General features: G+C 39.3%; 1 protein-coding gene across 1 annotated transcript in view; it reads right to left on the reverse strand.

The window, feature by feature from the left end:
• Positions 1-1,674: 1,674 nt before the first annotated feature.
• Positions 1,675-22,276, reverse strand: part of LOC102158214 (butyrophilin subfamily 1 member A1-like) — a 35,939-nt gene continuing 15,337 nt past the window's right edge. Inside the window, exons 2-6 of the mRNA XM_084970544.1 lie at positions 13,522-13,542; positions 8,956-9,039; positions 7,917-7,937; positions 5,011-5,037; positions 1,675-4,837 (exon numbers count right to left, since the gene is read on the reverse strand). Of these exons, the coding sequence (XP_084826670.1) occupies positions 4,311-4,837; positions 5,011-5,037; positions 7,917-7,937; positions 8,956-9,039; positions 13,522-13,542 (680 nt within the window). The 3' untranslated portion in view covers positions 1,675-4,310. The remainder of the gene's footprint in view (positions 4,838-5,010; positions 5,038-7,916; positions 7,938-8,955; positions 9,040-13,521; positions 13,543-22,276) is intronic.

Below are 22,276 nucleotides of genomic sequence, written 5' to 3' on the forward strand. Positions count from 1 at the left end.
CTTTTATCTTTCCTAATTACATCTGAATGTCTCTACTCCCAAATTAGGTCATATCCTGAGTACTGGAGGTTAGGATTTTAATGGAGGACTTGCAAGGGGGCACAATACAACCCATAACATTGAGTATACTGAGAAGGAAATAGAAAACAGGGGAATGAAACTAGACTATTTAGATAAGTATCTTGAGAAGATTGATTATGGAAAGAACAATAGGAGTGTGTATAGGAGGATATATCATTCATGGTACATCACAAATTGTTCATAGTTATACAGTAATTTGATCGTGTGGTGACCTGAAGTATATGCTGATGTCGAAGTCACTATGCATTCATACTGAACACCAAAGAGTTGATGGAAAATTCTGTGGTTTTGATTTTAAGATGGGCAAGGTTTTGAAAACTTGAAGGCTCATGGGAAGAAGCTAGTACAAAAGCAGAGAGGAATAACTGATCCCAGGACCAGAGAGGGAGGTTTGAGATGGCTGGGGACGATCAATGGACTGGTGATCTCCGTAAAGGAAGAGGAATACCTCTCTCGATGTGACAGTGAGTGAGGAGTACTGGAGAAGTGCAGGTTTAAATATGTTTGTTATATTCATCACTGCAAAAATCAGGCAGTCCCCTGCTGTTGTATTTTAATTATTATAATTTTTTCAAAAGGAAAGACTGTTATATATTGAGAAGAAGGGAGCACTATAGTTAAAAATTTTTAAGAGGAGATTTTTATGAAAATGACAGTGCAAAAGTAAAAAAAAAAATGCAAATCACTGGAGAGACATGGGAGAATTACCAAGTAATGCTGGCCTCCAACTTGTGAGAAATGACTACACATGTATAGAAAAACCAATCTGCTGATATGTGTGGATTTTTATTTTATTTTATTTTTTATAATGAGTCTAAAGTATTAGTATTGATTTTTTCCAGTTTGATTGAGATATAACTGACATACAGCACTGTATCAGTTTGAAATGTGAGGCATAAGGATTTGACTTACATAAATCATGAATGATTATCACAAGTTTCATGAACATTTATCATCTCATATAGATACAAAATTTTTAAAATAGAAAAAGAATAGGGAGAAAATGTTTTTTTTTCCTTCTAATGAGAACTCAAGATTTACTCTTTTAACAAGCAGCAGTGTTAATTACATTTATCATGTTGTATATTACATCCCTAGTATTTATTTATTTTATAACTGGAAGTTTGAACCTTTTGACCACCTTATCCAATTCCCTCTACCCTACCCTCCACTTGGGATAATCACAAAGCTGATTTTTTTTTCTATGAGTCTGTTTGTTTTTTGAAGTATAATTGACACCATTTTGGTTCCTGTTACAAATGTAGTGATTTTTTACATTCTCCTCAGCTTTACATTTTTAAAGCATGTCAAGCAACTGATATGAGGAAGGATAATTAGATTAATCCATATTTGAAGTTTTGGCAAGTGGATGTGAAAGAAGGAAAATGACACATGGGATGTTTGTTTTTTAGTAAATTATGAGGGTACCTAAATAGGAAAGAGTAGAAAAAGAAGTCAAGAATAACTGATGGCTCAGAGGAAACTGAAGGACCCTAATGAGACTAACTCACTGGAGGAGGAGATAAATAATCAAGAACAGGACTTTAAACCACTGTTTTTACCTGCACAGTAAATGGTGGATGCCATCTGTCATATTTTTTTTGTATATGATTTTTATTTTTTTCCATTATAGCTGGTTTACTGTGTTCTGTCATTTTCTACTGTACAGCATGGTGACCCAGTTACACATACATGTACACATTCTTTTGGCTTACATTATCATGCTCCATCATAAGTGACTAGACAGAGTTCCCAGTGCTACACAGCAGGATCTCATTGCTAATCCAGTTCAAAGGCAATAGTTAGCATCCATTAACTTCAAGCTCCCCATCCACCCCACTCCCTCCCCTTTCTTCTTGGCAACCACAGGTCTATTCTGCAAGTCCATGATTTTCTTTTCTGCGGAAAGGTTCATTTGTGCCTTATATTAGATTCCAGATATAAGTGATATCATATGATATTTGTCTTTCTCTTTCTGACTTACTTCACTCAGTATGAGAGTCTCTAGTTCCATCCATGTTGCTGCAAATGGCATTATTTTGTTCTTTTTTATGGCTGACTAGTATTCCATTGTGTATATATACCACAACTCCCTAATCCAATCATCTGTCTATGGACATTTGGGTTGTTTCCATGTCTTGGCTATTGTGAATAGTGCTGCAATGAACATGCAGGTACATGTGTCTTTTTCAAGAAAGGTTTTGTCTGGATATATGCCCAAGAGTGGGGTTGCTGGGTCATATGGTAGTCCTATGTATAGTTTTTTAAGGTACTTCCATACTGTTCTCCATGTAGTTGTACCAGCTTATATTCCCACCAACAGTGCAGGAAGGTTCCCTTTCTCCACACCACCTCCAGCATTTGTTATCTGTCGACTTATTAATGATGGCCATTCTGACTGGTGTGAGGTGATATCTTGTGGTAGTTTTGACTTGCATTTTTCTAATAATCAGGGATGTTGATCATTTTTCCATGTGCTTGTTGGCCATTTGTGTATCTTCCTTGGAGAAATGTCTACTCAGGCCTTTTGCCCATTTTTCCATTGGGTTGTTGGCTCTTTTGATTTTGAGTTGTATAAGTTGCTTGTATATTTTAGAGATGAAGCCCTTGTCAGTTGCATCATTTGAAACTATTTTCTCCCATTCTGTAAGTTGTCTTTTTGTTTTCTTTTGGGTTTCCTTTGCTGTGCAAAAACTTGTCAGTTTGCTTAGGTTCCATTGGTTTATTTTTGCCTCTATTTCTGTTGTTTTGGGAGACTGACCTAAGAAAACATTTGTAAGGTTTATGTCAGAGAATGTTTTGCCTATGTTCTCTTCCAGGAGTTTGATGGTGTCTTGTCCTATATTTAAGTCTTTAAGCCATTATGAGTTTATTTTTGTGCATGGTGTTCCTGTGTGGCTCACAACATCCACCATCATTCTTAAAAGAAGAGTGCACCAATTAGGGTTAGATTCAATCACAAGTGACAGTTATCCAACATATAAATGACTTAAAGGTACAAAAGCTTATTTTTTCACAAAACATAACTTGGGAATTGTGCAATAGAGTAGTTCTCCAAAGCTGTCAAAAATTCAAGCTCTTTTTGATGATGGCCATTGTGGGTAGTATAATGTTGTACCTCATAGTAGTTTTGATTTGCATTTCTCTAATAATTAGCTATGTTGAGCATCTTATCATGTGTTTTTTGACCATCTGAATGTCTTCCTTGGAGATATGTCAATTTAGGTCTTCTCTGTTTTTTGATTGGGTAGTTTGGGGTTTTTTGATATTGAGCTGTCTGAATTTGTATGTTTTGGAGATTAATCTCTTGTCAGTTGCTTCATTTGCAAATATTTTCTCCCATTCTGTAGGTTGTCTTTTCATTTTGTTTATATTTTCCTTTGCTGTGCAAAAAATTTTTAGTAAAGTATAGTTGATTTACAATGTTTCTTCAATTTCTGTTATTCAGCAAAGTTACCCAGGCACACAGAGTTCCCTGTGCTATACAGTAGGACCCCACTGCCCATACATTACATGCAAAAACTTTTCAGTTTAATGAGGTCCCATTTGTTTATTTTGGTACATGGAATGACTGGGCAATGGAGACCTGCTGTATATAGCATGGGGAACTCTACTCAATATTCTGTGATGGTCTGTGTGGGAAAAGAATCTGAAAAAGAATGGATGTGCATACAAGAATGGTTGAACACTTTGTCGTTGTATAGCAGAAATTATCACAACATTGTAAATCAATTATACTTTAATAAAATTTAAACAAAACCTCAAGCACATTCTATCTTCTCTGCCTTCCATGTCATGGCACCTGATCTTAGATGTTCTTTGAGTTTCATCCATCATGACATATTCCAGCCAGCAGAGAAGTAAAAAAAGTAAAGAAAGGCACAATTTCCCTTTAAGGACACATCCCAGGAGTCATACAGAATAATTCAGCTTATAAAACACCAACCCTCCTTAGTCACATGTAGCAAGGGAGACTAGGAAATCTAGTATTTATATGAGACTCTCATAGGACAAGGTAATAGAAAGAAGTCTATAACTAATATAGGAGGGAGAACTGACATGAGAGGCATTCATCAATCCATGTCCCAGGGCTTCATTCTCAAAGAATGAGCCAGTAAGGGGGAGAAAAAAAATCAATTTGTATCTCACCAGGGAAAAATTGTGATCATCATTGGGAACCAAAGTAAATATTATTCATGGAAGGTTTGCATATAAATTACAACATTGGTCTATTCTTCACCTGGACAGATGGTTAGGAAGCCTGAGTCAGAGGACCAAAGCCTAAAAAAAGGCTTTAGGACACCAGAGAATTTGTTCTGGGAAAAGCTGAAAATGTGGGATCCATCTGTCATGTTATAGAAAGATACATATCCAGCCTCATAATCCAGGAATATCCCCACCTTAAGGGGTTTTTCTTTTAGAGTAAGAAGGGTTACTGAAGAGGTGAGGGCCCAGTAGTCCCCATCACAGAGCCTAATAACCCAGAAACCTTTCTGCGGGGACATGGTGAACTCCTCCTTCTTTGTTACATTATCTCTACAAATTCCCAGGTCCCAGCAACTCGCATTCCCAACCTCCACCTCCCAGTGGGACTTCCCTGAGCAGATGCTTAGGTGACCCAGCACATAGGGAATGGAGTTGAATCTCTGTGTGGATCTGGGTAGATCTTGACCTGTTCCTTTCCAGGTGACTCGTCTCCCATTCTTAGATAGGAGGAGGGCAGGATGGGCTGTGGCTGCATCCAGGATCACATTTACTGCAAAGACAAATGGACTATCATGTTTCTGGGGAGGGTCTCAGTAGACCAGGGTCAGAGGGCTCCCATTTTGTGAGGCCTCCTCTGGCCCTGAGTAGATCCAGCTCACTTCCACCCATCTTTCCCTGAAACTACCCTGCCAGAAGTAGGATCCTGGACCATTACAGACTCACCAGCTTTGAATTCTTCTTTCCTCCAATCTGTAAAAAACAAATAAAAATAAAAACCCATCATCTAAAAGATAAAGCTGCCTGTATGTCCAGAATACTAGAAGTATAAATTCCTCAGGACTAATTCAGGAATAATAGCAACCAAAGAAAATACTATTTCATATACTTGAACCTCTTTTTATAACCCACCAAATCATGCCCAACTGAAGACCTGAGCCATTTCTAGGCTCTCCTCATCCAACATTCCCACCGGATAACTATCTATAATCTATTTAGGATGTTTGAGAGGAAATAGGAAATATGGTGACTCTGACCACATAACTGACTTTTAGCTTGTTTCCTCAGATTTTAGATGATAACCACTTTACCTACATTCAAAACACAATGTGAGTTACAATTAAAAATAATAAAAACACTAAAAGTTAACATTTAAAACACCTGTTAAAATGTTGAATAATCTTTTGAGTTCATGGAATAAATGCTTGGAGTTTCTTTGATTTTCAGCATATAATTTTGCACACACTATATGTTCATTTACCATATCTTTGAATAATAGAATTTCCTTCATCATAGTGCATTTCTCCCACCAGGATATAATGGTGCTTTGCTCCAGGCTGCAAAAGAACAACTTAGGAAAGCTTTTCCTTTCTTGCCTTCCTTGTTTTCTCTCACTGTCTTTTCCATTTCTCCCTTAGTTATCTTTCTATCCAATGTTATCCTCATATTTCATTTGTTCAAACATGATAACAAAAATGATCATGTATAGGACAGATAGAATTACAGAAGCAACAAAAGTTAGAAGCGATGGAGGAAGAGAGAGACGAGAGACGAAATAAACATAGGAAAAAAGGACCACAGGAAGAGCATGCTGAGTCACTTGTGGTCTGTCCTTCAGAGAGAATTTATTGAAACGACTGAAATTTGGAAAAATAATGCAACAAATGCTTTTTTGCCAACAATCGATATTTTTGTTGTATTTCTGCTTTCTATCTACCGCTATAGAGGCAGGACCCAGGAGAAATAGAAGAATGGAGCTTTCTGAGAGACAAGCATTTCTCACCAGACCTATATTGAGCCTTCCTCCTATTTGAGGAAAGATACACAAACACACATATATCAGGTTTTCTTAATATCACAAGGAAGATGCAATTAAAGCCACACATCCACCAATGTTTTTGTCTGCATATTGATCAAGTAATGCCCATTTTAAAAGTTATGAAAGAAATCTCTAAAATTCATTCCATATGAAAACTTCACTGCATTTTGAAGAATACAACTTTATATGTAGGGACATGAGGATTTGAATAATTCTTGTACTAAAAAGTAGCACAGGAATATCATAGAAAATAGCCTTAGGCTTTAAAGATATATTAGCAATGCCATTTACTTGAAAGAAAAAAATGGATGTATAAAATACTGAAGGGAGAGCAATTTGCTGAATTAATAAATGAATTAAAATGAGAGTAGAGTAATCCTTATAGTTGGAAAAAAAGAGGCAAAATCATGCAAAAATATTTATATACCTTTGCTCACCCGAGTTTAGGGGGAAGAGAAGGTAATTAGCATATCTCAGGACTACACTTGACATCAGTAATATACAAGGTGTGCAAAAGAGCAACAAAAGAGTAACTTAACTCAGTAGCTTTGGAGTCTGAAACTTTCCATTAAGGACTGAGACAATATCATGCGTAAATCAATAGATACTCCATCTCAGAACGCATGTTGAAGAACCCAAGAAAAAAGGAAAATTTCTATTAAATGAAGAAAAACATGTTTTCCTTAGCCTAATCCCCTTCATCCTACTACCTTATAATTAAATTATGGCAATCATCCAGATGATAAAGGAAGCCTAAGAATATAGGAAAGGAAGAAATAAGAACAAAGATAAAAATTTCTAAGAAAAACATTAGTCAAAAAGAATGTAAAGGAGTCCATAGTGGCTCAGTGAGTTACAAACCCAACTAGTAACCATGAGGAGGCAGGTTCAATCCCTGGCCTTGCTCAGTGGGTTATGGATCTGATGTGGCCATGAACTGTGGTGTAGGTCACAGACACAGCTCAGATCCCACGTTGCTGTGGCTGTGGATGTGGCTGTGGCTATGGCTGTGGCCAGCAGCTGCAACCTCTGATTCAACTCCTGGCCTGGGAAATTCCATATGCCACAAGTGCAGCCATAAAAAAAGCAAAATAAAACAAACAAAAGAATGTAAGAAAAAAAAAGTTATCAATTTCATTCTGAAATACTTCTGAAAAATAAAATGAAAAAAAATACATGTAAATGTCAAGGAAAACTAATACAGAAAATAAAGAGGAGTTTAAAATTTAAAGTGCACTGAAAATCACACAATTATAGAAACAAAGAAATATTTTAAAATGTCAAGGAGGCAAATATTTATGTTCAAAAGAAAAGGGAGTAAATTTTCCCAACCAGGAGTTCCCGTCGTGGCGCAGTGGTTAACGAATCCGACTAGGAACCATGAGGTTGCGGGTTCGGTCCCTGCCCTTGCTCAGTGGGTTAACGATCCGGCGTTGCCACGAGCTGTGGTGTAGGTTGCAGACGCGGCTCGGATCCCACGTTGCTGTGGCTCTGGCGTAGACCGGTGGCTACGGCTCCGATTAGACCCCTAGCCTGGGAACCTCCATATGCCGCAGGAGAGGCTCTAGAAATCTAAATAAATAAACAAATAAACAAATAAATATAAATATGTGTCTGTTAGGAGTCCCAGACAGTTGGAATAAGGAGGGGTGGGTGGTAAAAAATATGTGCGTGTGTGTGTGTGTGTGTGTGTGTGTGTGTGTGTGTGTGTCTATTAGAATTAAGGAAGATGATCATTGAGATTTGAAGACAAGGGTGCATGAAACATGAAAGGAGGAAAAGGTCCACCATGCGATACCTTACTGGTACTTGCCTTTTTTCTGCTCAGTGTCCGCTGAAATGTTAAAAAAAGAAAGAAAGAAAAATCCATATCAAATAAAGATACATTGTCAAGAGGGAGGAGGACAAAAATTTGAAACCTTATCACAGTTTACTCTGTGTTGCAAATTGACTCATATTTGTGGTAACTGGAACCTTATAGAAAGTTCCAAAGGACATGCCACCAAGCAGAGGCAGTGCTGTTTTTCAGCACACCCCCCCAACACCCCGCCCCGCTCCAGACTCCTTGGTACAAAGGGAGCTAAGATGGGAAATGACACCAGGCAAGGAGGAAGCACAGCACTTCCGCTAGGATAAACACTATCAATCTCTCATCTTTCATTGAGCCATCACCTGCTTCTGAATAAAAATGCAAACACACACATACACACACACTTATGCTCGGGTACTACTTAGAAAGTGATGAGGAAGCACACTGTAAAGGCACGCATCTGTCCGTAACTGTATACGTAGCAGTCGCCGTAGGAACCCTGCTCTGTATATTGAACAGGTATATTCCTAAATTCCATTCCCATGAAAACAAGAATGTGACTGAAAAGTGGCATTAGAAAAGGATGATTAAAATTTAATGATTAGGTTAGGTGGCTTTTAAAACACATCTCAGCACAATCTATTCTTGTATTTCTCATATAAAACCTTCTGAATTGAGAGCTATGTTATGTTAGGACTCCCCTTAAGACATATAATCCTGCTACAAGCATTTAAAAGAAGTTGCAGTTTGCAAATTTGTTAATTTTGTCAGTTAAATGCAAATGAATACATTACAGTTATTAAGGTTGGATAGCTCTAAAAATGAGTAAAATTATGTGAAATGTTTAGATACGTGGGAGCCCTTGGGTAATATGTTCAAGGGCAGTGAAAGAGTGACCCTCAAGATCACACTTGATGAACGACTGATATTCAGAACCGCTAAGATGTGAAGTCTCTATTGATTTTATCCTTCCTCACCTGTCTCCTTTACCACTCATACTATGGCTGCCTCCTATTTAACTGTATTTAATCTTGAAACTTACCTTTTTTAAAATACTTGTATAGGAGGAGAGCTGCTCCAATGACAAAACTCAAGAAGAATACAAGATTAAAAAAATTGGATTTCTCTGAAAATAAAAGCAAAACATAGACACATAAAATTAAATGGAATGTTTATTCCTATTCCCCTTCCATATCAAGAAAGCACTTAGATTTTTCTACTCTTATCATAGTCAGTTAAAGACCCCTCTCTTTGTTCAAATAACAAAACTTGGTTTTGAGCAATACCTAATTTTATGAAATTACATTTGTTGTTATGGGAAAATCACAGACATAAATGTTACCCTTGTGTACAGGAAGTTCCAGGTGAGTTCTATAATGTGGTTGACACCCCTGAGATTCTTTAAAACTCAGGTGGAGTTTTAGAAAGAGTCTGTAAATTTAATGTAGCCATTGATAACTGAACCATGAAAGGACCTTGCAGAGATAGTGATGGAGGAGTTTGCTTGACTCAGTCAGTCCATGCTGATTATCCTGAAAGTGGAAACTTGCACTACTCTGTATCAATATTCTGCGTGCAATTCTGAGAAAGGCTGTGCCACCAATGCCTCTCATTCCATTTTTTTAACTTTCTACTTATCCTATCTCTTAATTTCCTACCTCACACCTCTCTGTAGCCCAATTTACAGCTTAAAATGTAAAATCTTCTTATTAACATTTTTCTCATAATCTCATCTCTAGGCATTGCAGATATTGCCCTCTGACTACTCTTTTCCTGTCATTCTCTTTTCTGGTTCTTTTCATTATTTTTAAAAATTGCAACCTCCATCTAATTACCAAAAATAAACATGCCACCAAACACACAGGGTTTCGCAATTTTCTCCCATGAAGTGACATTAGGAATTTTCTAGAGTAATACTACCTATCCACACTCTTTCAAGGAGAAGCTATTAATTTTCCACCAAATTCCTCCACCCTGTTATCATCCTATTAGATCTCGCAGGTTGCTTCCAGAATATTGTATTTACACACTAAATTAACAAATCCACTTCCTTTGCTCTGTAATTCAGTCTCGATACACTTTGCTTCTTTGCACAAATTATTACAGATAAGGGCCTTATTTCTATATCTAATAACATGCATTATAAATCAGCAAAAGAGAAGCCAAAAGTCAATAGAAAAAAGAAGCAATGAATAGAGTTCACAGTACTGCTAAACATGTAAGGAGCTCACATCCTTTATAATTAGGGAAAAGCAAAAGAAACACAAGTTTTCTTGTGATATGTAAAATACATATCAGTGGAAAAAGATGTGATCTCGATGTTGAGTAAATGTATTCTCTTTTCTTTTTATTTCATTTTAAAGGAAAACTTATGTTAGAAAAAGTCTTTTTTTTTTCTTGCATTCATCTTAATATTTATGTACTGGTTTTTACAGATATATCTAAATATTTTCATTAACCATCTGTTTATTTCTCATGTCATTTACGCAGGGCTTACTTTCCCTTTTTATGATAATAACAAGTTCGAACACAAGTACAGAGAAAGTTTTGGACAAGCTTTAGCCTCAGTCTTAGAGAGAGAGTAGCACTGTTTTCTCTGTGTCTTCTTTCTCCTCACTTTCTTTCTCCTCCTTCCTCTTTTTCTTCCTTTGCTGCTGCTTCTTCTCTTTACCTCCTCCTCCCTCGTCATTCCTCTCCCTCCTTCCCTCCTTCTTCTCCTTCATCTTCTTCTCTTCCTCTTCTTTCCTCTTTTTTTTTTTTTTTTTTTTTTTTTTTTTTTTTTTTTGCTTTTTAGGGTTGTACCCAAGGCATATGGAAGTTCCCAGGCTAGGGATCGAATTAGAGCTACAGTTGCCACAGCAACAGAGGATCTGAGCTGCATCTTCAACATACCCCACAGCTCACAGCAACACCAGATCGCTGACCCACTGAGCAAGGTCAGGGATCAAACCCGAACCCTCATCCTCATGGATACAAGTCAGATTCGTTTCTGTGGCACCACTACAGGAAGTCCCTCTTCTCCTCCTCCTCCTACTCCTTCTCCTCCTTCTTTTTCTTGTTATTCTTTTATTTTCCTTCTTTGCTCACTGTTGATCCTTCTCTATGAATGCCAGTATTTCCTACCAGATTTCTGTATTTGTATTCCCTTTTAATTTATGCCTTACTTCTCTTTCACAGATTTTATATGGCTTTAGCAGAGAGTTTCTCATTAAAAGAAAAGTTCATTGTGCTACGTAAAATATTTTCCTCATAGACTATTAGTCAATCCTTCATTCTTAACTTTGAAAAATCCCGTAATGATTATCATGCCTTCCTAATTATAATATGGCTTTACAAAAAAATAAAAAAATAAACTATTTGCAGTGAATTTTCTTTGACTCTTTTCAGATAATTTTCAAATTATTTAAAGAAATGGAAAAATATAAATGGAAGTGGTACCAAGAAAATCTGGTGGTAGCCTGCAGTTGAAGGCAGTAAGATCAGTTTCTGTGGGTAAAGGGAGCTGGAATTTGTATAGCTGAGAAGGGGAACTTGATTCCCTGAGGAAAAAGCTTTGCAAAAAAATAACTCCAAATATCTGCTTAGAGTTCTACCTTGATTTTCTTGTCAAACATTAAGCTATGCATGTATAGGATGAAACTAAGGAAGCGAGGAATATAATGGCCAAGGATCTGTAAGATAAAATATTTACAGGGCTTACATAGGGCTGGCAAGCATTCAAGTTTATACCAGCTAGAGCAAAGAGTTTTCACTGAACATATAGGGCACTGAGCAGATGCCAAAAAATGGGCCCATCTAGTGGTAAGACAAAAGGAATCACATGCTAAGGGCTACTCTATGCCTGTGCTGACGAAGTTTAAAACAAACCTTAAAATAATCAAGTCAATTTTCGAGTAACTTCCTGTACCAGAACAAAGTCAATACTCAAAAAAGGGGAAAAAAATCCACTAACTCCATAAGTCGAAGGTATAACATTCTTTTTTTTTTTTTTTTTTTTTTTTTGTCTTTTTGCCTTGTCTAGGGCCGCACCTGTGGCATATGGAGGTTCCCAGGCTAGAGGTCGAACCGGAGTTGTAGCCACCGGTCTACGCCAGAGCCACAGCAACACCAGATCCAAGCCACGTCTGCAACGTACCCCAGAGCTTATGGCAATGCCAGATCCTTAACCTACTGAGTGAGGCAAGGGATCGAACCTGCAACCTCATGGTTCCCAGTTGGATTCGTTTCCACTGCACTACGACGGGAACTCCAAAGGTATAACACTCTAAATATCCAACATCCAACAAAAAAATTACTAGCTAGATAGAGGAGAAAAATATAATCCATAACTAGGAGAGAAACATTCAAAAGAAACGACCTAAAGTGGCAGAGATGGTGGAATTCAATAATGATTTTAAAACAGTGTTTTTTATTATCAATACATTCATTAATTTATAAAAACACCATTAAAAATACAAAGTACAAAAGGAGACAAGTAGAACTCTTAAGAATTAAAAACACGACTGTCAAGGAGCTCCTGTCATGGCTCAGCAGGTTAAGAACCCGACTGGTATCCATGAGGATTTGGGTTCTGTCAGTGGGTTAAGGATCTGATGTTGCCATGAGCTGCAATGTACGTCACAGATGCGGCTCAGATCTGATGTTGGTGTGGCTGTGGTGTAGGCTGGCAGCTGTAGCTCTGATTTCACCCCTAGCCCAAGAACTTCCATACACAGAGAGTGCAGCCCCAAAAAGAAAAAAGAAAAACAAAATAAAAAACAAAAAAAAAACCCACAATTTTTGAAAATTTTAATTTATTGGATAAAACTATATGTTACACTACAGAAGTAAAAATTACTAAAAATAGTGACATAAAAATGAAATACTAACCACACTGAAGCACAGAGGAAAAATGGCATCAAATGAGTTAACATACATGTATTTCAGATCCTAAAATCTGTGGTAATTAGCAGTGCGAATGAAGAAGAAACAGTTGTCCAAATTTTTCCAAATTTTATAAAACTGGAAAGGCATAGCTGGCCCTAAGCCAACTTAACCAAAAGAATTCCTTACTAAGAACCTTTTTATTTTTAATCTGGAAAATGGTTTGAGAAAAAGACATTTTACCCAAAAAAAAAAAAAAAAAAAAAAAGATTTAAGGGTAAATTTCTTAACAGTACTTTGTCCTTAAATATGCAAACCAGAAGACTATCAAGTCACAACTTGAAACTCTGAAAAGGAAAAAAAGAAAAAAAATAAAATTCTAAAGCCAGTAATAATCTTTCAAAAATGAAAGGGGAATTAATTATTTTTTCAAAGAAACATAAAGACATTTTTCACTAGAATAACGCCACCACACTATAGAAGAAGCCAGTGTTTATATAGAAGGGATGACATAAAATGAAAATAGGAGGAATAGGAATGGATGGAAAGTAGAGAGACAGAAATGACCAGACCTTAAAACAGGGGAAGTCCAACACCATAAAGTCTACATGCGAATAATAGACATCCAGGAGCACCGGAGGCCAACAGACGGCTTATACATTTTTTAAAAGGCAGGGAATCATAAAGACATCAAGAAACCAGTTGTTTTAAAGGGCTTTGGGGAAAGGGGTATTAGAAAACTTACCAACTTTTTTCTGAAGTTCTTCTGAAAAATAGAAATGCAAAGATCAATGTAAATCTCATGAGCTAGACACAGGGTGTGAAGTTCAAATGTATTGAAAAAAAATTAGTATTTAAAATGCACACTCTCAGAATGCAGAGGGTTGCTCTCACATACACACAGAAACCAAGCCACACAGACAGTGAATCTGAGCTCACTTATTATTTGGTTTGTTAGCTTCAATTTGGTCTTTGGCTGGGGTTAAATATATACAGTAGCTACATTGTGTAAAGTCATCTTAAATATAATCACTGCTCTATAGATTATACAGAATTAGCTTTCTGGGTGTCTTTATGCAGTTTTGGTCAACCAATTAAAATGCCATAATTGAATTTAACTCATGTCTTAAACTTATCCTCACTAAACCCCATGAATGGGGTTTATATATATATAAATTACAAAGTATTATATGGCAGTGAAGGAGGTTCTAAATTAAATGATCTAGGTCTTTCTTGGAGAAAATTTACAATTCAAAACCCTTAAAATGCCCACATATCAAAGGTATTATACAAATAAAACATACTATACAGAAAGAATCTGTTTCTTTCATTGCAAAGAAAAGATAAAAGAAAGAAGTAATAGTGGGGGAAATGGAATTGCAAATCAAAATGTGTAACCTTAATTAGAAGATAAAATACCGAGGCAAAAATCCTATGAAAATATGTGTCTGGAGTTCCCGTCGTGGCGCAGTGGTTAACGAATCTGACTAGGAACTATGAGGTTGCGGGTTTGATCCCTGGCCCTGCTCAGTGGGTTAAGGATCCAGCGTTGCCACGAGCTGTGGTGTAGGTTGCAGACGCGGCTCGGATCCCACGTTGCTGTGGCTCTGGCGTAGACCGGTGGCTACGGCTCCGATTCGACCCCTGGCCTGGGAACCTCCATATGCCGCAGGAGAGGCTCTAGAAATCTGAATAAATAAACAAATAAACAAATAAATATAAATATGTGTCTGTTAGGAGTCCCAGACAGTTGGAATAAGGAGGGGTGGGTGGTAAAAAATATGTGTGTGTGTGTGTGTGTGTGTGTGTGTGTGTGTGTGTGTGTGTCTATTAGAATTAAGGAAGATGATCATTGAGATTTGAAGGCAAGGGTGCATGAAACATGAAAGGAGGAAAAGGTCCACCATGCAATACCTTACTGGTACTTGCCTTTTTTCTGCTCAGTGTCCGCTGAAATGTTAAAAAAAGAAAGAAAGAAAAATCCATATCAAATAAAGATACATTGTCAAGAGGGAGGAGGACAAAAATTTGAAACCTTATCACAGTTTACTCTGTGTTGCAAATTGACTCATATTTGTGGTAACTGGAACCTTATAGAAAGTTCCAAAGGACATGCCACCAAGCAGAGGCAGTGCTGTTTTTCAGCACACCCCCCCAACACCCCGCCCCGCTCCAGACTCCTTGGTACAAAGGGAGCTAAGATGGGAAATGACACCAGGCAAGGAGGAAGCACAGCACTTCCGCTAGGATAAACACTATCAATCTCTCATCTTTCATTGAGCCATCACCTGCTTCTGAATAAAAATGCAAACACACACATACACACACACTGATGCTCGGGTACTACTTAGAAAGTGATGAGGAAGCACACTGTAAAGGCACGCATCTGTCCGTAACTGTATACGTAGCAGTCGCCGTAGGAACCCTGCTCTGTATATTGAACAGGTATATTCCTAAATTCCATTCCCATGAAAACAAGAATGTGACTGAAAAGTGGCATTAGAAAAGGATGATTAAAATTTAATGATTAGGTTAGGTGGCTTTTAAAACACATCTCAGCACAATCTATTCTTGTATTTCTCATATAAAACCTTCTGAATTGAGAGCTATGTTATGTTAGGACTCCCCTTAAGACATATAATCCTGCTACAAGCATTTAAAAGAAGTTGCAGTTTGCAAATTTGTTAATTTTGTCAGTTAAATGCAAATGAATACATTACAGTTATTAAGGTTGGATAGCTCTAAAAATGAGTAAAATTATGTGAAATGTTTAGATACGTGGGAGCCCTTGGGTAATATGTTCAAGGGCAGTGAAAGAGTGACCCTCAAGATCACACTTGATGAACGACTGATATTCAAAACTGCTAGATGTCAAAAAAAATTTTTTTTCCTTTTCATGAGAATACCCAGGATTTACTGTCTTAACAATTTACATATATAACATATACAACAATTTTCATATATAACATACGCCACTGTTAATTATATTTATCATGTTGTACATTTTATCCCTAATGCTTATTTATCTTTTATTTTTAGGACCACACTCAGGGCATATGGAGGTTCCCAGACTAGGGGTCCAGCTGAACCCACTGAGCAAGGCCAGGGATCAAACCCATGTCCTCATGGATACTGGTCGGGTTCCTTACCGCCAAGCCATAACGGAAGTCCGGAAGTTTGCACCTTTTGACCACCTTCATTCAGTTCCCCTTCCTCCCACCCCCACCTGTGGCATTATCCTTCTTCACTGTCTCTTGTACCACTCATACCATGGGGCTCCTCCTCGTTTGATACATTTTATCTTGAAACTTACCATTCTTCAAGTACATATATAGAAGTACAGCTGATCCTATTGTGAAACCGGAAAAGAGTACACGATGATAAAATAGGGTAGATTCCTCTGAAAATGAAAGCAAAACATAGACTCATAAAATTAAATGGAATTTTGATTCCTATTCCCCTCCCACAATAGGATAGGAATGCACTTCTCTTTTTCTACTACTATTGTAATGGGTTTAAGAGTGCTCTCTTTGTTTAAATAACAAAAGCATCATTCTGAACAACGCTTAATTTTACACTTGTATCAGCGTTGCGCTCAAGTTGCACTCAAGTTGTATAATATGGTTGAAACTGCTGAGATTCTTTATTTTGAAGCTCAGGTACAGTTGTTTTAAAAAAATGTATAAATTTAAATTAGTCATTATAACTGAACCATAGAAAGAACTTGCAGTGATAGGCATGGAGGAGCTCGCTTGACTCGGTCAGCCCATGCTGATTATCTTGGAAGTGGAAACTTGAACTACTCTGTATCAATATTCTGCCTGCAATTCTGAGAAAGGCTTGTGCCACCAATGCCTCTCAGTCTATTTTTTAACTTTCTACTTCTACTACTTCTTAATTTTCTACCTCACTCATCTCTGTGATATACATTTACAGCTCAAAAGGGATGCCCTGCCAAACCTTTTTATTAGCATTTTTCTCATAATCTCATTTCCAAGCATTTCAGACACTGTCCTCTAAATTATTCAAAGGGTTTCATCACTTTCTCACACTAAATGGCATGGGGAATTTTCTAGAGTAACACGACCTAGCCACACCCTCTGAATGAGAGGCTACTAATTTTTTTTTCTAGAACTTATTCATCTTTTTAACTTTTTTCTCCCAGTGTTATTGAGGTAAAATCGACATATAGCACTGTATAAATTCAAAGTGTACAGCATAGTGGTTTGACTCACATACCTCGTGGAATGATTATCACAGTAAGTTCAAGGAACATCATCTCATATAGTTTAAAGAAATAGAAAAAAAAATTTCCTTGTCATGAGAACACTGAGGATTTACTGTCAACAGTTTTTATATAACATTCATTAATGTTAATTATATTATCATGTTGTACATTTCATCCCTAGGGCTTATTTATCTTCTAACTGGAAGTTTGTCCCTTTTGAATACCTTCATCCAGTTCCCCCTCCTCCCACACCCACTTCTGGTCACCACAAACCTGACCTCTTTTTCTATAGGTTTGTTTTTGAAGTTTAATTGACCTACCACACTATGTTAGTTACTGTTCCACGACATAGTGATTCCATATTTCTATACATTTCAAAACAATCACCACAATAAGTCTAGTTACTCTGTCACCATACAAAGATATTACATAATTATTGACTATATTCTCCACACTGTACATTTCATACCGTGACTCACTTATTATGCCTCTAGAAGTCTGTACCTCTTACTCTCCCTCACCTTTTTCCTTCCTCTGCCCTCTCCCTCCCATCTGGCAACCACCCTTTTGTTCTCTGTCTCTATAACTCCATCTGTTCTATTGCGTTTATTCATTTGTTTTGTTTTTTAGATTCCACATTTAAGTGAAAGCATGCAGTATTTGACTTTCTCATATCTGAGTTATTTCACTTAGCATAACGCCCTGTAGGTCCATCCATGTTGTGGCAAATGCCCAGATTTCATTCTTTTTATGGATGAGTAGTATTCCTATGTATGGATGGGGCTGTGTTCCTGCCTGGCTGTGTTCCTGTTTGGCCTGAGGCATCCTGGTACTGGTGCCAGCAAGTGGTGGGTGGGTCCAGGTCCTGGTGCTGGATTCCAAAATGACACTTGCCAGCATTAATGCCCTCATAGTAGGTGATTCCCAAAAATGGCTGCCACCAGGGTCTGTGTCCCTAGAGTGAGCGCCAGTTGCCTCCTGCCTTCCCAGGAGGCCTTCCAAGATCAGCAGGTGGGTCTGACCCAGGCTTCTTTTAAATTACTGCTCATGCCCTGAGTCCCGGGGTGTGTGAGATTTTTGTGTCTGCCCTTTAAGAGTGGAGTCTCTACTCCTGGGATAGACCATAATGGAAAATAATATTTAAAAAATAATGCATAGATATATATATATACACACACATACACACACATATACACATACATATATGTATGTATATATATACACACACAATACATATATATAAGAATGTGTGTGTGTGTATATACATATGTATGACTGAGTCACTTTTTTTTTTTTTTTGCTTTCTGGGGCCTCAGCCATGGCATATGTAGGTTCCCAGGCTAGGGGTTGAATCAGAGCTGTAGCTGCTGGCCACCGCCACATCCACATCAACACAGGATCCAAGCCACATCTGCGACCTACACCACAGTTCATGGCAAAGCCAGATGCTTAACCCACTGAGCAAAGCCAGAGTTGGAACTTGCATCCTCATGGATGCTAGTCAGATTCGTTAACCGCTGAGGCACGACGAGAACTCCTATGACTGAGTCACTTTGCTGCACAGCAGCAATTGGCACAACAGTACAAATCAACTATACTTAAATTTAAAAAGTGGAGAGAGAGGACAAGATGGCGAAGGAGTAGGGGGACACGCTCGCCCTCTCCCACAAACACAACAAAAAAAGCACATCTACAGAATAAATGACTCGCACAGAACAGCAACCAATCGCTGGCAGAGGAACCTAAACTCCAATAATGGCAAGAAGTTCGTGACATTACTGGGCAGAACGGGAGAAAAGAGGAGAGTGAGAGAAGGTGAATCTGAGCGGGACAGGCGCTCCCGAAAGGGAACTGCAGAGGAGAAAGGGATCCCGCACCCTGGAAAGTCACCTACACGGGGGAAAGATCAAACGAACTGGAGGAATCTCCAGATGCAGAGAAGAGTGTAGCAGTAAGTTGGAGTACGGAAAAGCTGATCAAGAACCAAACGGACCATCTGAACTACGGGCACAGTCACCAAAAATTGAGACGCCTGGGTGGGGGCTGGGCACCGAGTCCTCAGCTCCAGAGGTTAGTCCCCGGGAAAGGGCCGGGGGACGCCTGGGTGGGGGCTGGGCACCGAGAATCGCCTCCGAAGATTAGTCCCCGAGAAAGGGTCCGGGGATGCCTGGGTGGGGGCTGGGCACCGAGACCTCGGCTCCAGAGGTTAGTCCCCGGACTGGCGGGGCCGGGGGGTGCTGAGCAGAAACTGCTTGGGAGGTCTAGAAACCATTTGACGGGGCAGAGACTGCCTGGGAGACTAGAAAACAAAGCTGTTGCACAGGAAGGGAGCAATACTCTAGGGCGAGGAAGTGGAAAGCCGCATCAGAGGGAACCTGGGAGAAGAGCCTGGTCTGCGCCCGTGCTGGGGAGGGGAGAGAAGAAGGGGTGGGTCCCCATAGAATACCACCTACGCCACAGCAAGCTTACAGGCCCGCTAGCTAGCTGAAAGCTGTGCTTCGCAGTGCATCCCCTCCCCCCACCCCCCCACCCCCTACGCTCTCGCCCAACCTGGGGTTGCCTGCCATCCAGGAGGGCTGGCCTCAACAATTGCCTGAAGCCTATCACCGCAGGGGCCTCTTGGGTCCCTGCACAGGCTTCCTTGCCCGTTGGAGGGGCTACACTTCCGCAGAGCAGCACCAAACACCACCAGCCCCCGAGAAAAGGCCTGCAGCCCAGAAAAGCTAGAACAAGCCTAGCCAGGATGTGAATAGATCTGTCTAATTCTCAGACAGTTTTTCTGAGTCGGGCTGTCTGGGGAGGAGCCTCAAGGGTTGCCAACAGCCCTGCTACCCGCCCAAGCACCCAAGGGGTGCCCTGGTGGATCAGCTGCATAGGACTGCCAGCTCCAGGCAGGACCCCCTGCAGCCCAGAAAAGCTGCAACAAGCTTAGCCGAGTCGGGAAAAGATCTCAGACGGTCTTTCTGAGTCAGGCTGCCCTGGGGAGGAGCCTCTTGGGTTTCCAACAGCCCTGCTACCCACCCAAGACCCAAGGGGGTGCCCCACTCCCACGGAATAGCTGCTCAGCACCACCAGCCCCCTAGAAGAGCCCCTGCAGCCCAGAAAAGCTGCAACAAGCTTGGCCAGACTGTGAAGAGATCCGCTTACATTCTCAGGCCGTCCTTTTGAGTTGGGTTGATGTAGGGAAGAGCCTCATAGGTTCTCAGTGACCCAGATAGCTGCTCCAGCCCCCAGGGGGTGCTGCACTCCTGAGGAACAGCTGCCCAACACCACCAACCCCCTGCAAGAACCCCACAGCCTAAAAACACCAGAGCAAGCTCTGCATGACCAAGTGAAATCTGCTACCATCGTGGTGTGGACCTCCCAGTCCTGTCTGCCCTCAGGAAGCCCTCCTTTGCTTCAAAGAAACACTGTTAGCCCCAGCAACACTCCAGAAAAGCCACACTGCCTCAAAAAAGACTAACCAACAAGGCCAGCCCTCAGGAAATATTCCACAGCAGTGACAAGGCAAACACTGCCAGATAACGGAGAGTACAACTCCCTCAGGAGAAAGAAAACAACAAGCAAGATGAAGAAGCTGAGAAACCACCCCCAGTCAAACCAACAGGAGAACTCACCTAATACAGTCAGCAATAAAACAGATCTCTGCAGTCTGACAGACCTGGAGTTCAAAAGAGAAATAGTGAAAATACTGAAGGAATTAAGAGAAGATATGGGAGTTACCGTCGTGGCGCAGTGGTTAACAAATCTGACTAGGAACGATGAGGTTGAGGGTTCGGTCCCTGCCCTTGCTCAGTGGGTTAACGATCCGGCGTTGCCGTGAGCTGTGGTGTAGGTTGCAGACGCGGCTCAGATCCAGCGTTGCTGTGGCTCTGGCGTAGGCTGGTGGCTACAGCTCCGATTCAACCCCTAGCCTGGGAACCTCCATATGCCCCGGGGGGTGGCCCAAGAAATAGCAACAACAACAAAAGACAAAAAGACAAAAAAAAAAAAAAAAAAGAGAAGATATGAACAGTAATGCAGATACCCTCAGAAAGGAACTAGAAAATATAAGGAGGAGCCAAGAAAAACTAGAACACTCACTTGCAGAGATGCAAACTGAACTAGGGGCAGTAAAAACCAGAATGAATAATGCAGAAGAACGAATCAGTGATATGGAAGATAGAATAATGGAAATCACTCAATCTGGTCAACAGACAGAAAACTGAATCAAAAAAATTGGAAAGCAATATAAGAGACCTATGGGATAATATAAAGCGGGCCAATCTATGCATAATAGGAATTCCAGAAGGAGTAGAAAAAGATAAGGGGATGGAAAATATATTTGAAGAAATTTTCAATGGAAACTTCCCAAATCTAAAGGATACTGGGTTCAAGATACAAGAAGCACAGAGGGCCCCAAACAAACTGAACCCAAACAGACCCACACCAAGACACATCATAATAAAAATGGCAAAAGTTAGCGATAAAGAGAGGATCCTAAAGGCAGCAAGAGAAAAACAGAATGTTACCTACAAGGGAACCCCCATAAGAATATCAGCTGATATTATCAACAGAAACACTACAGGCCAGGAGGGAATGGCAAGAGATATTTAAAGAGCTAAAAGGAAAAAATATGCAACCTAGAATACTCTATCCAGCAAGAATATCATTTAAAATAGAAGGGGAAATAAAAATTTTTTCCAACAAACAAAAACTTAAAGAACACAGCAACACAAAACCCAGGTTAAAGGAAATATTGAAAGGGCTTCTCTAAACCAAAAAGAAAGGAAGGAAAGGGAAGAAAAAATAAAAGAAAAAAAAAAGAAGAAGAAGAGGAAGAACTAGGACTGAGGAAACCGCAATCAGAGAGCAGTCACTCAAATAAGCCAGCATACAGATTTAATCATGAACATGCTTCAAACAAAATAAAATTAAAAAGAAAAAAATAAAAAAGAGTCATCAAAACCATAAAATGTGGACAAGGGATGTTAGGAAGTAAATAACCCTTTTTGTTTGTTTGTATGTTTCTCTTCTTAATTTTAATATAGTAATGAAGTGTTTGAACTTACAGGACCATCAGGCTGAAACACACAATTATGGGAAGGGGTTAGCATACTTAAAAAACAGGGCAACCACAAGCCAAAACCAAATATTGCATTTGCAAAAAATGAAAAAAAAATACACTCAAGCAGATAATAACAGGAGACCATCCAACCAAAAAAAAAAAAAGAAAGGAAGAATGGAGAACCATAGAATCAACTGGAACACGAGGTTCAAATGGCAATAAATA

Source organism: Sus scrofa, chromosome 7, assembly GCF_054392235.1.
Source record: "Sus scrofa isolate SSC_HxYL_T2T_F1_AM1 chromosome 7, Sscrofa_HxYL_maternal_Yorkshire_Landrace_v2.0, whole genome shotgun sequence".
NCBI lineage: Eukaryota > Metazoa > Chordata > Mammalia > Artiodactyla > Suidae > Sus > Sus scrofa.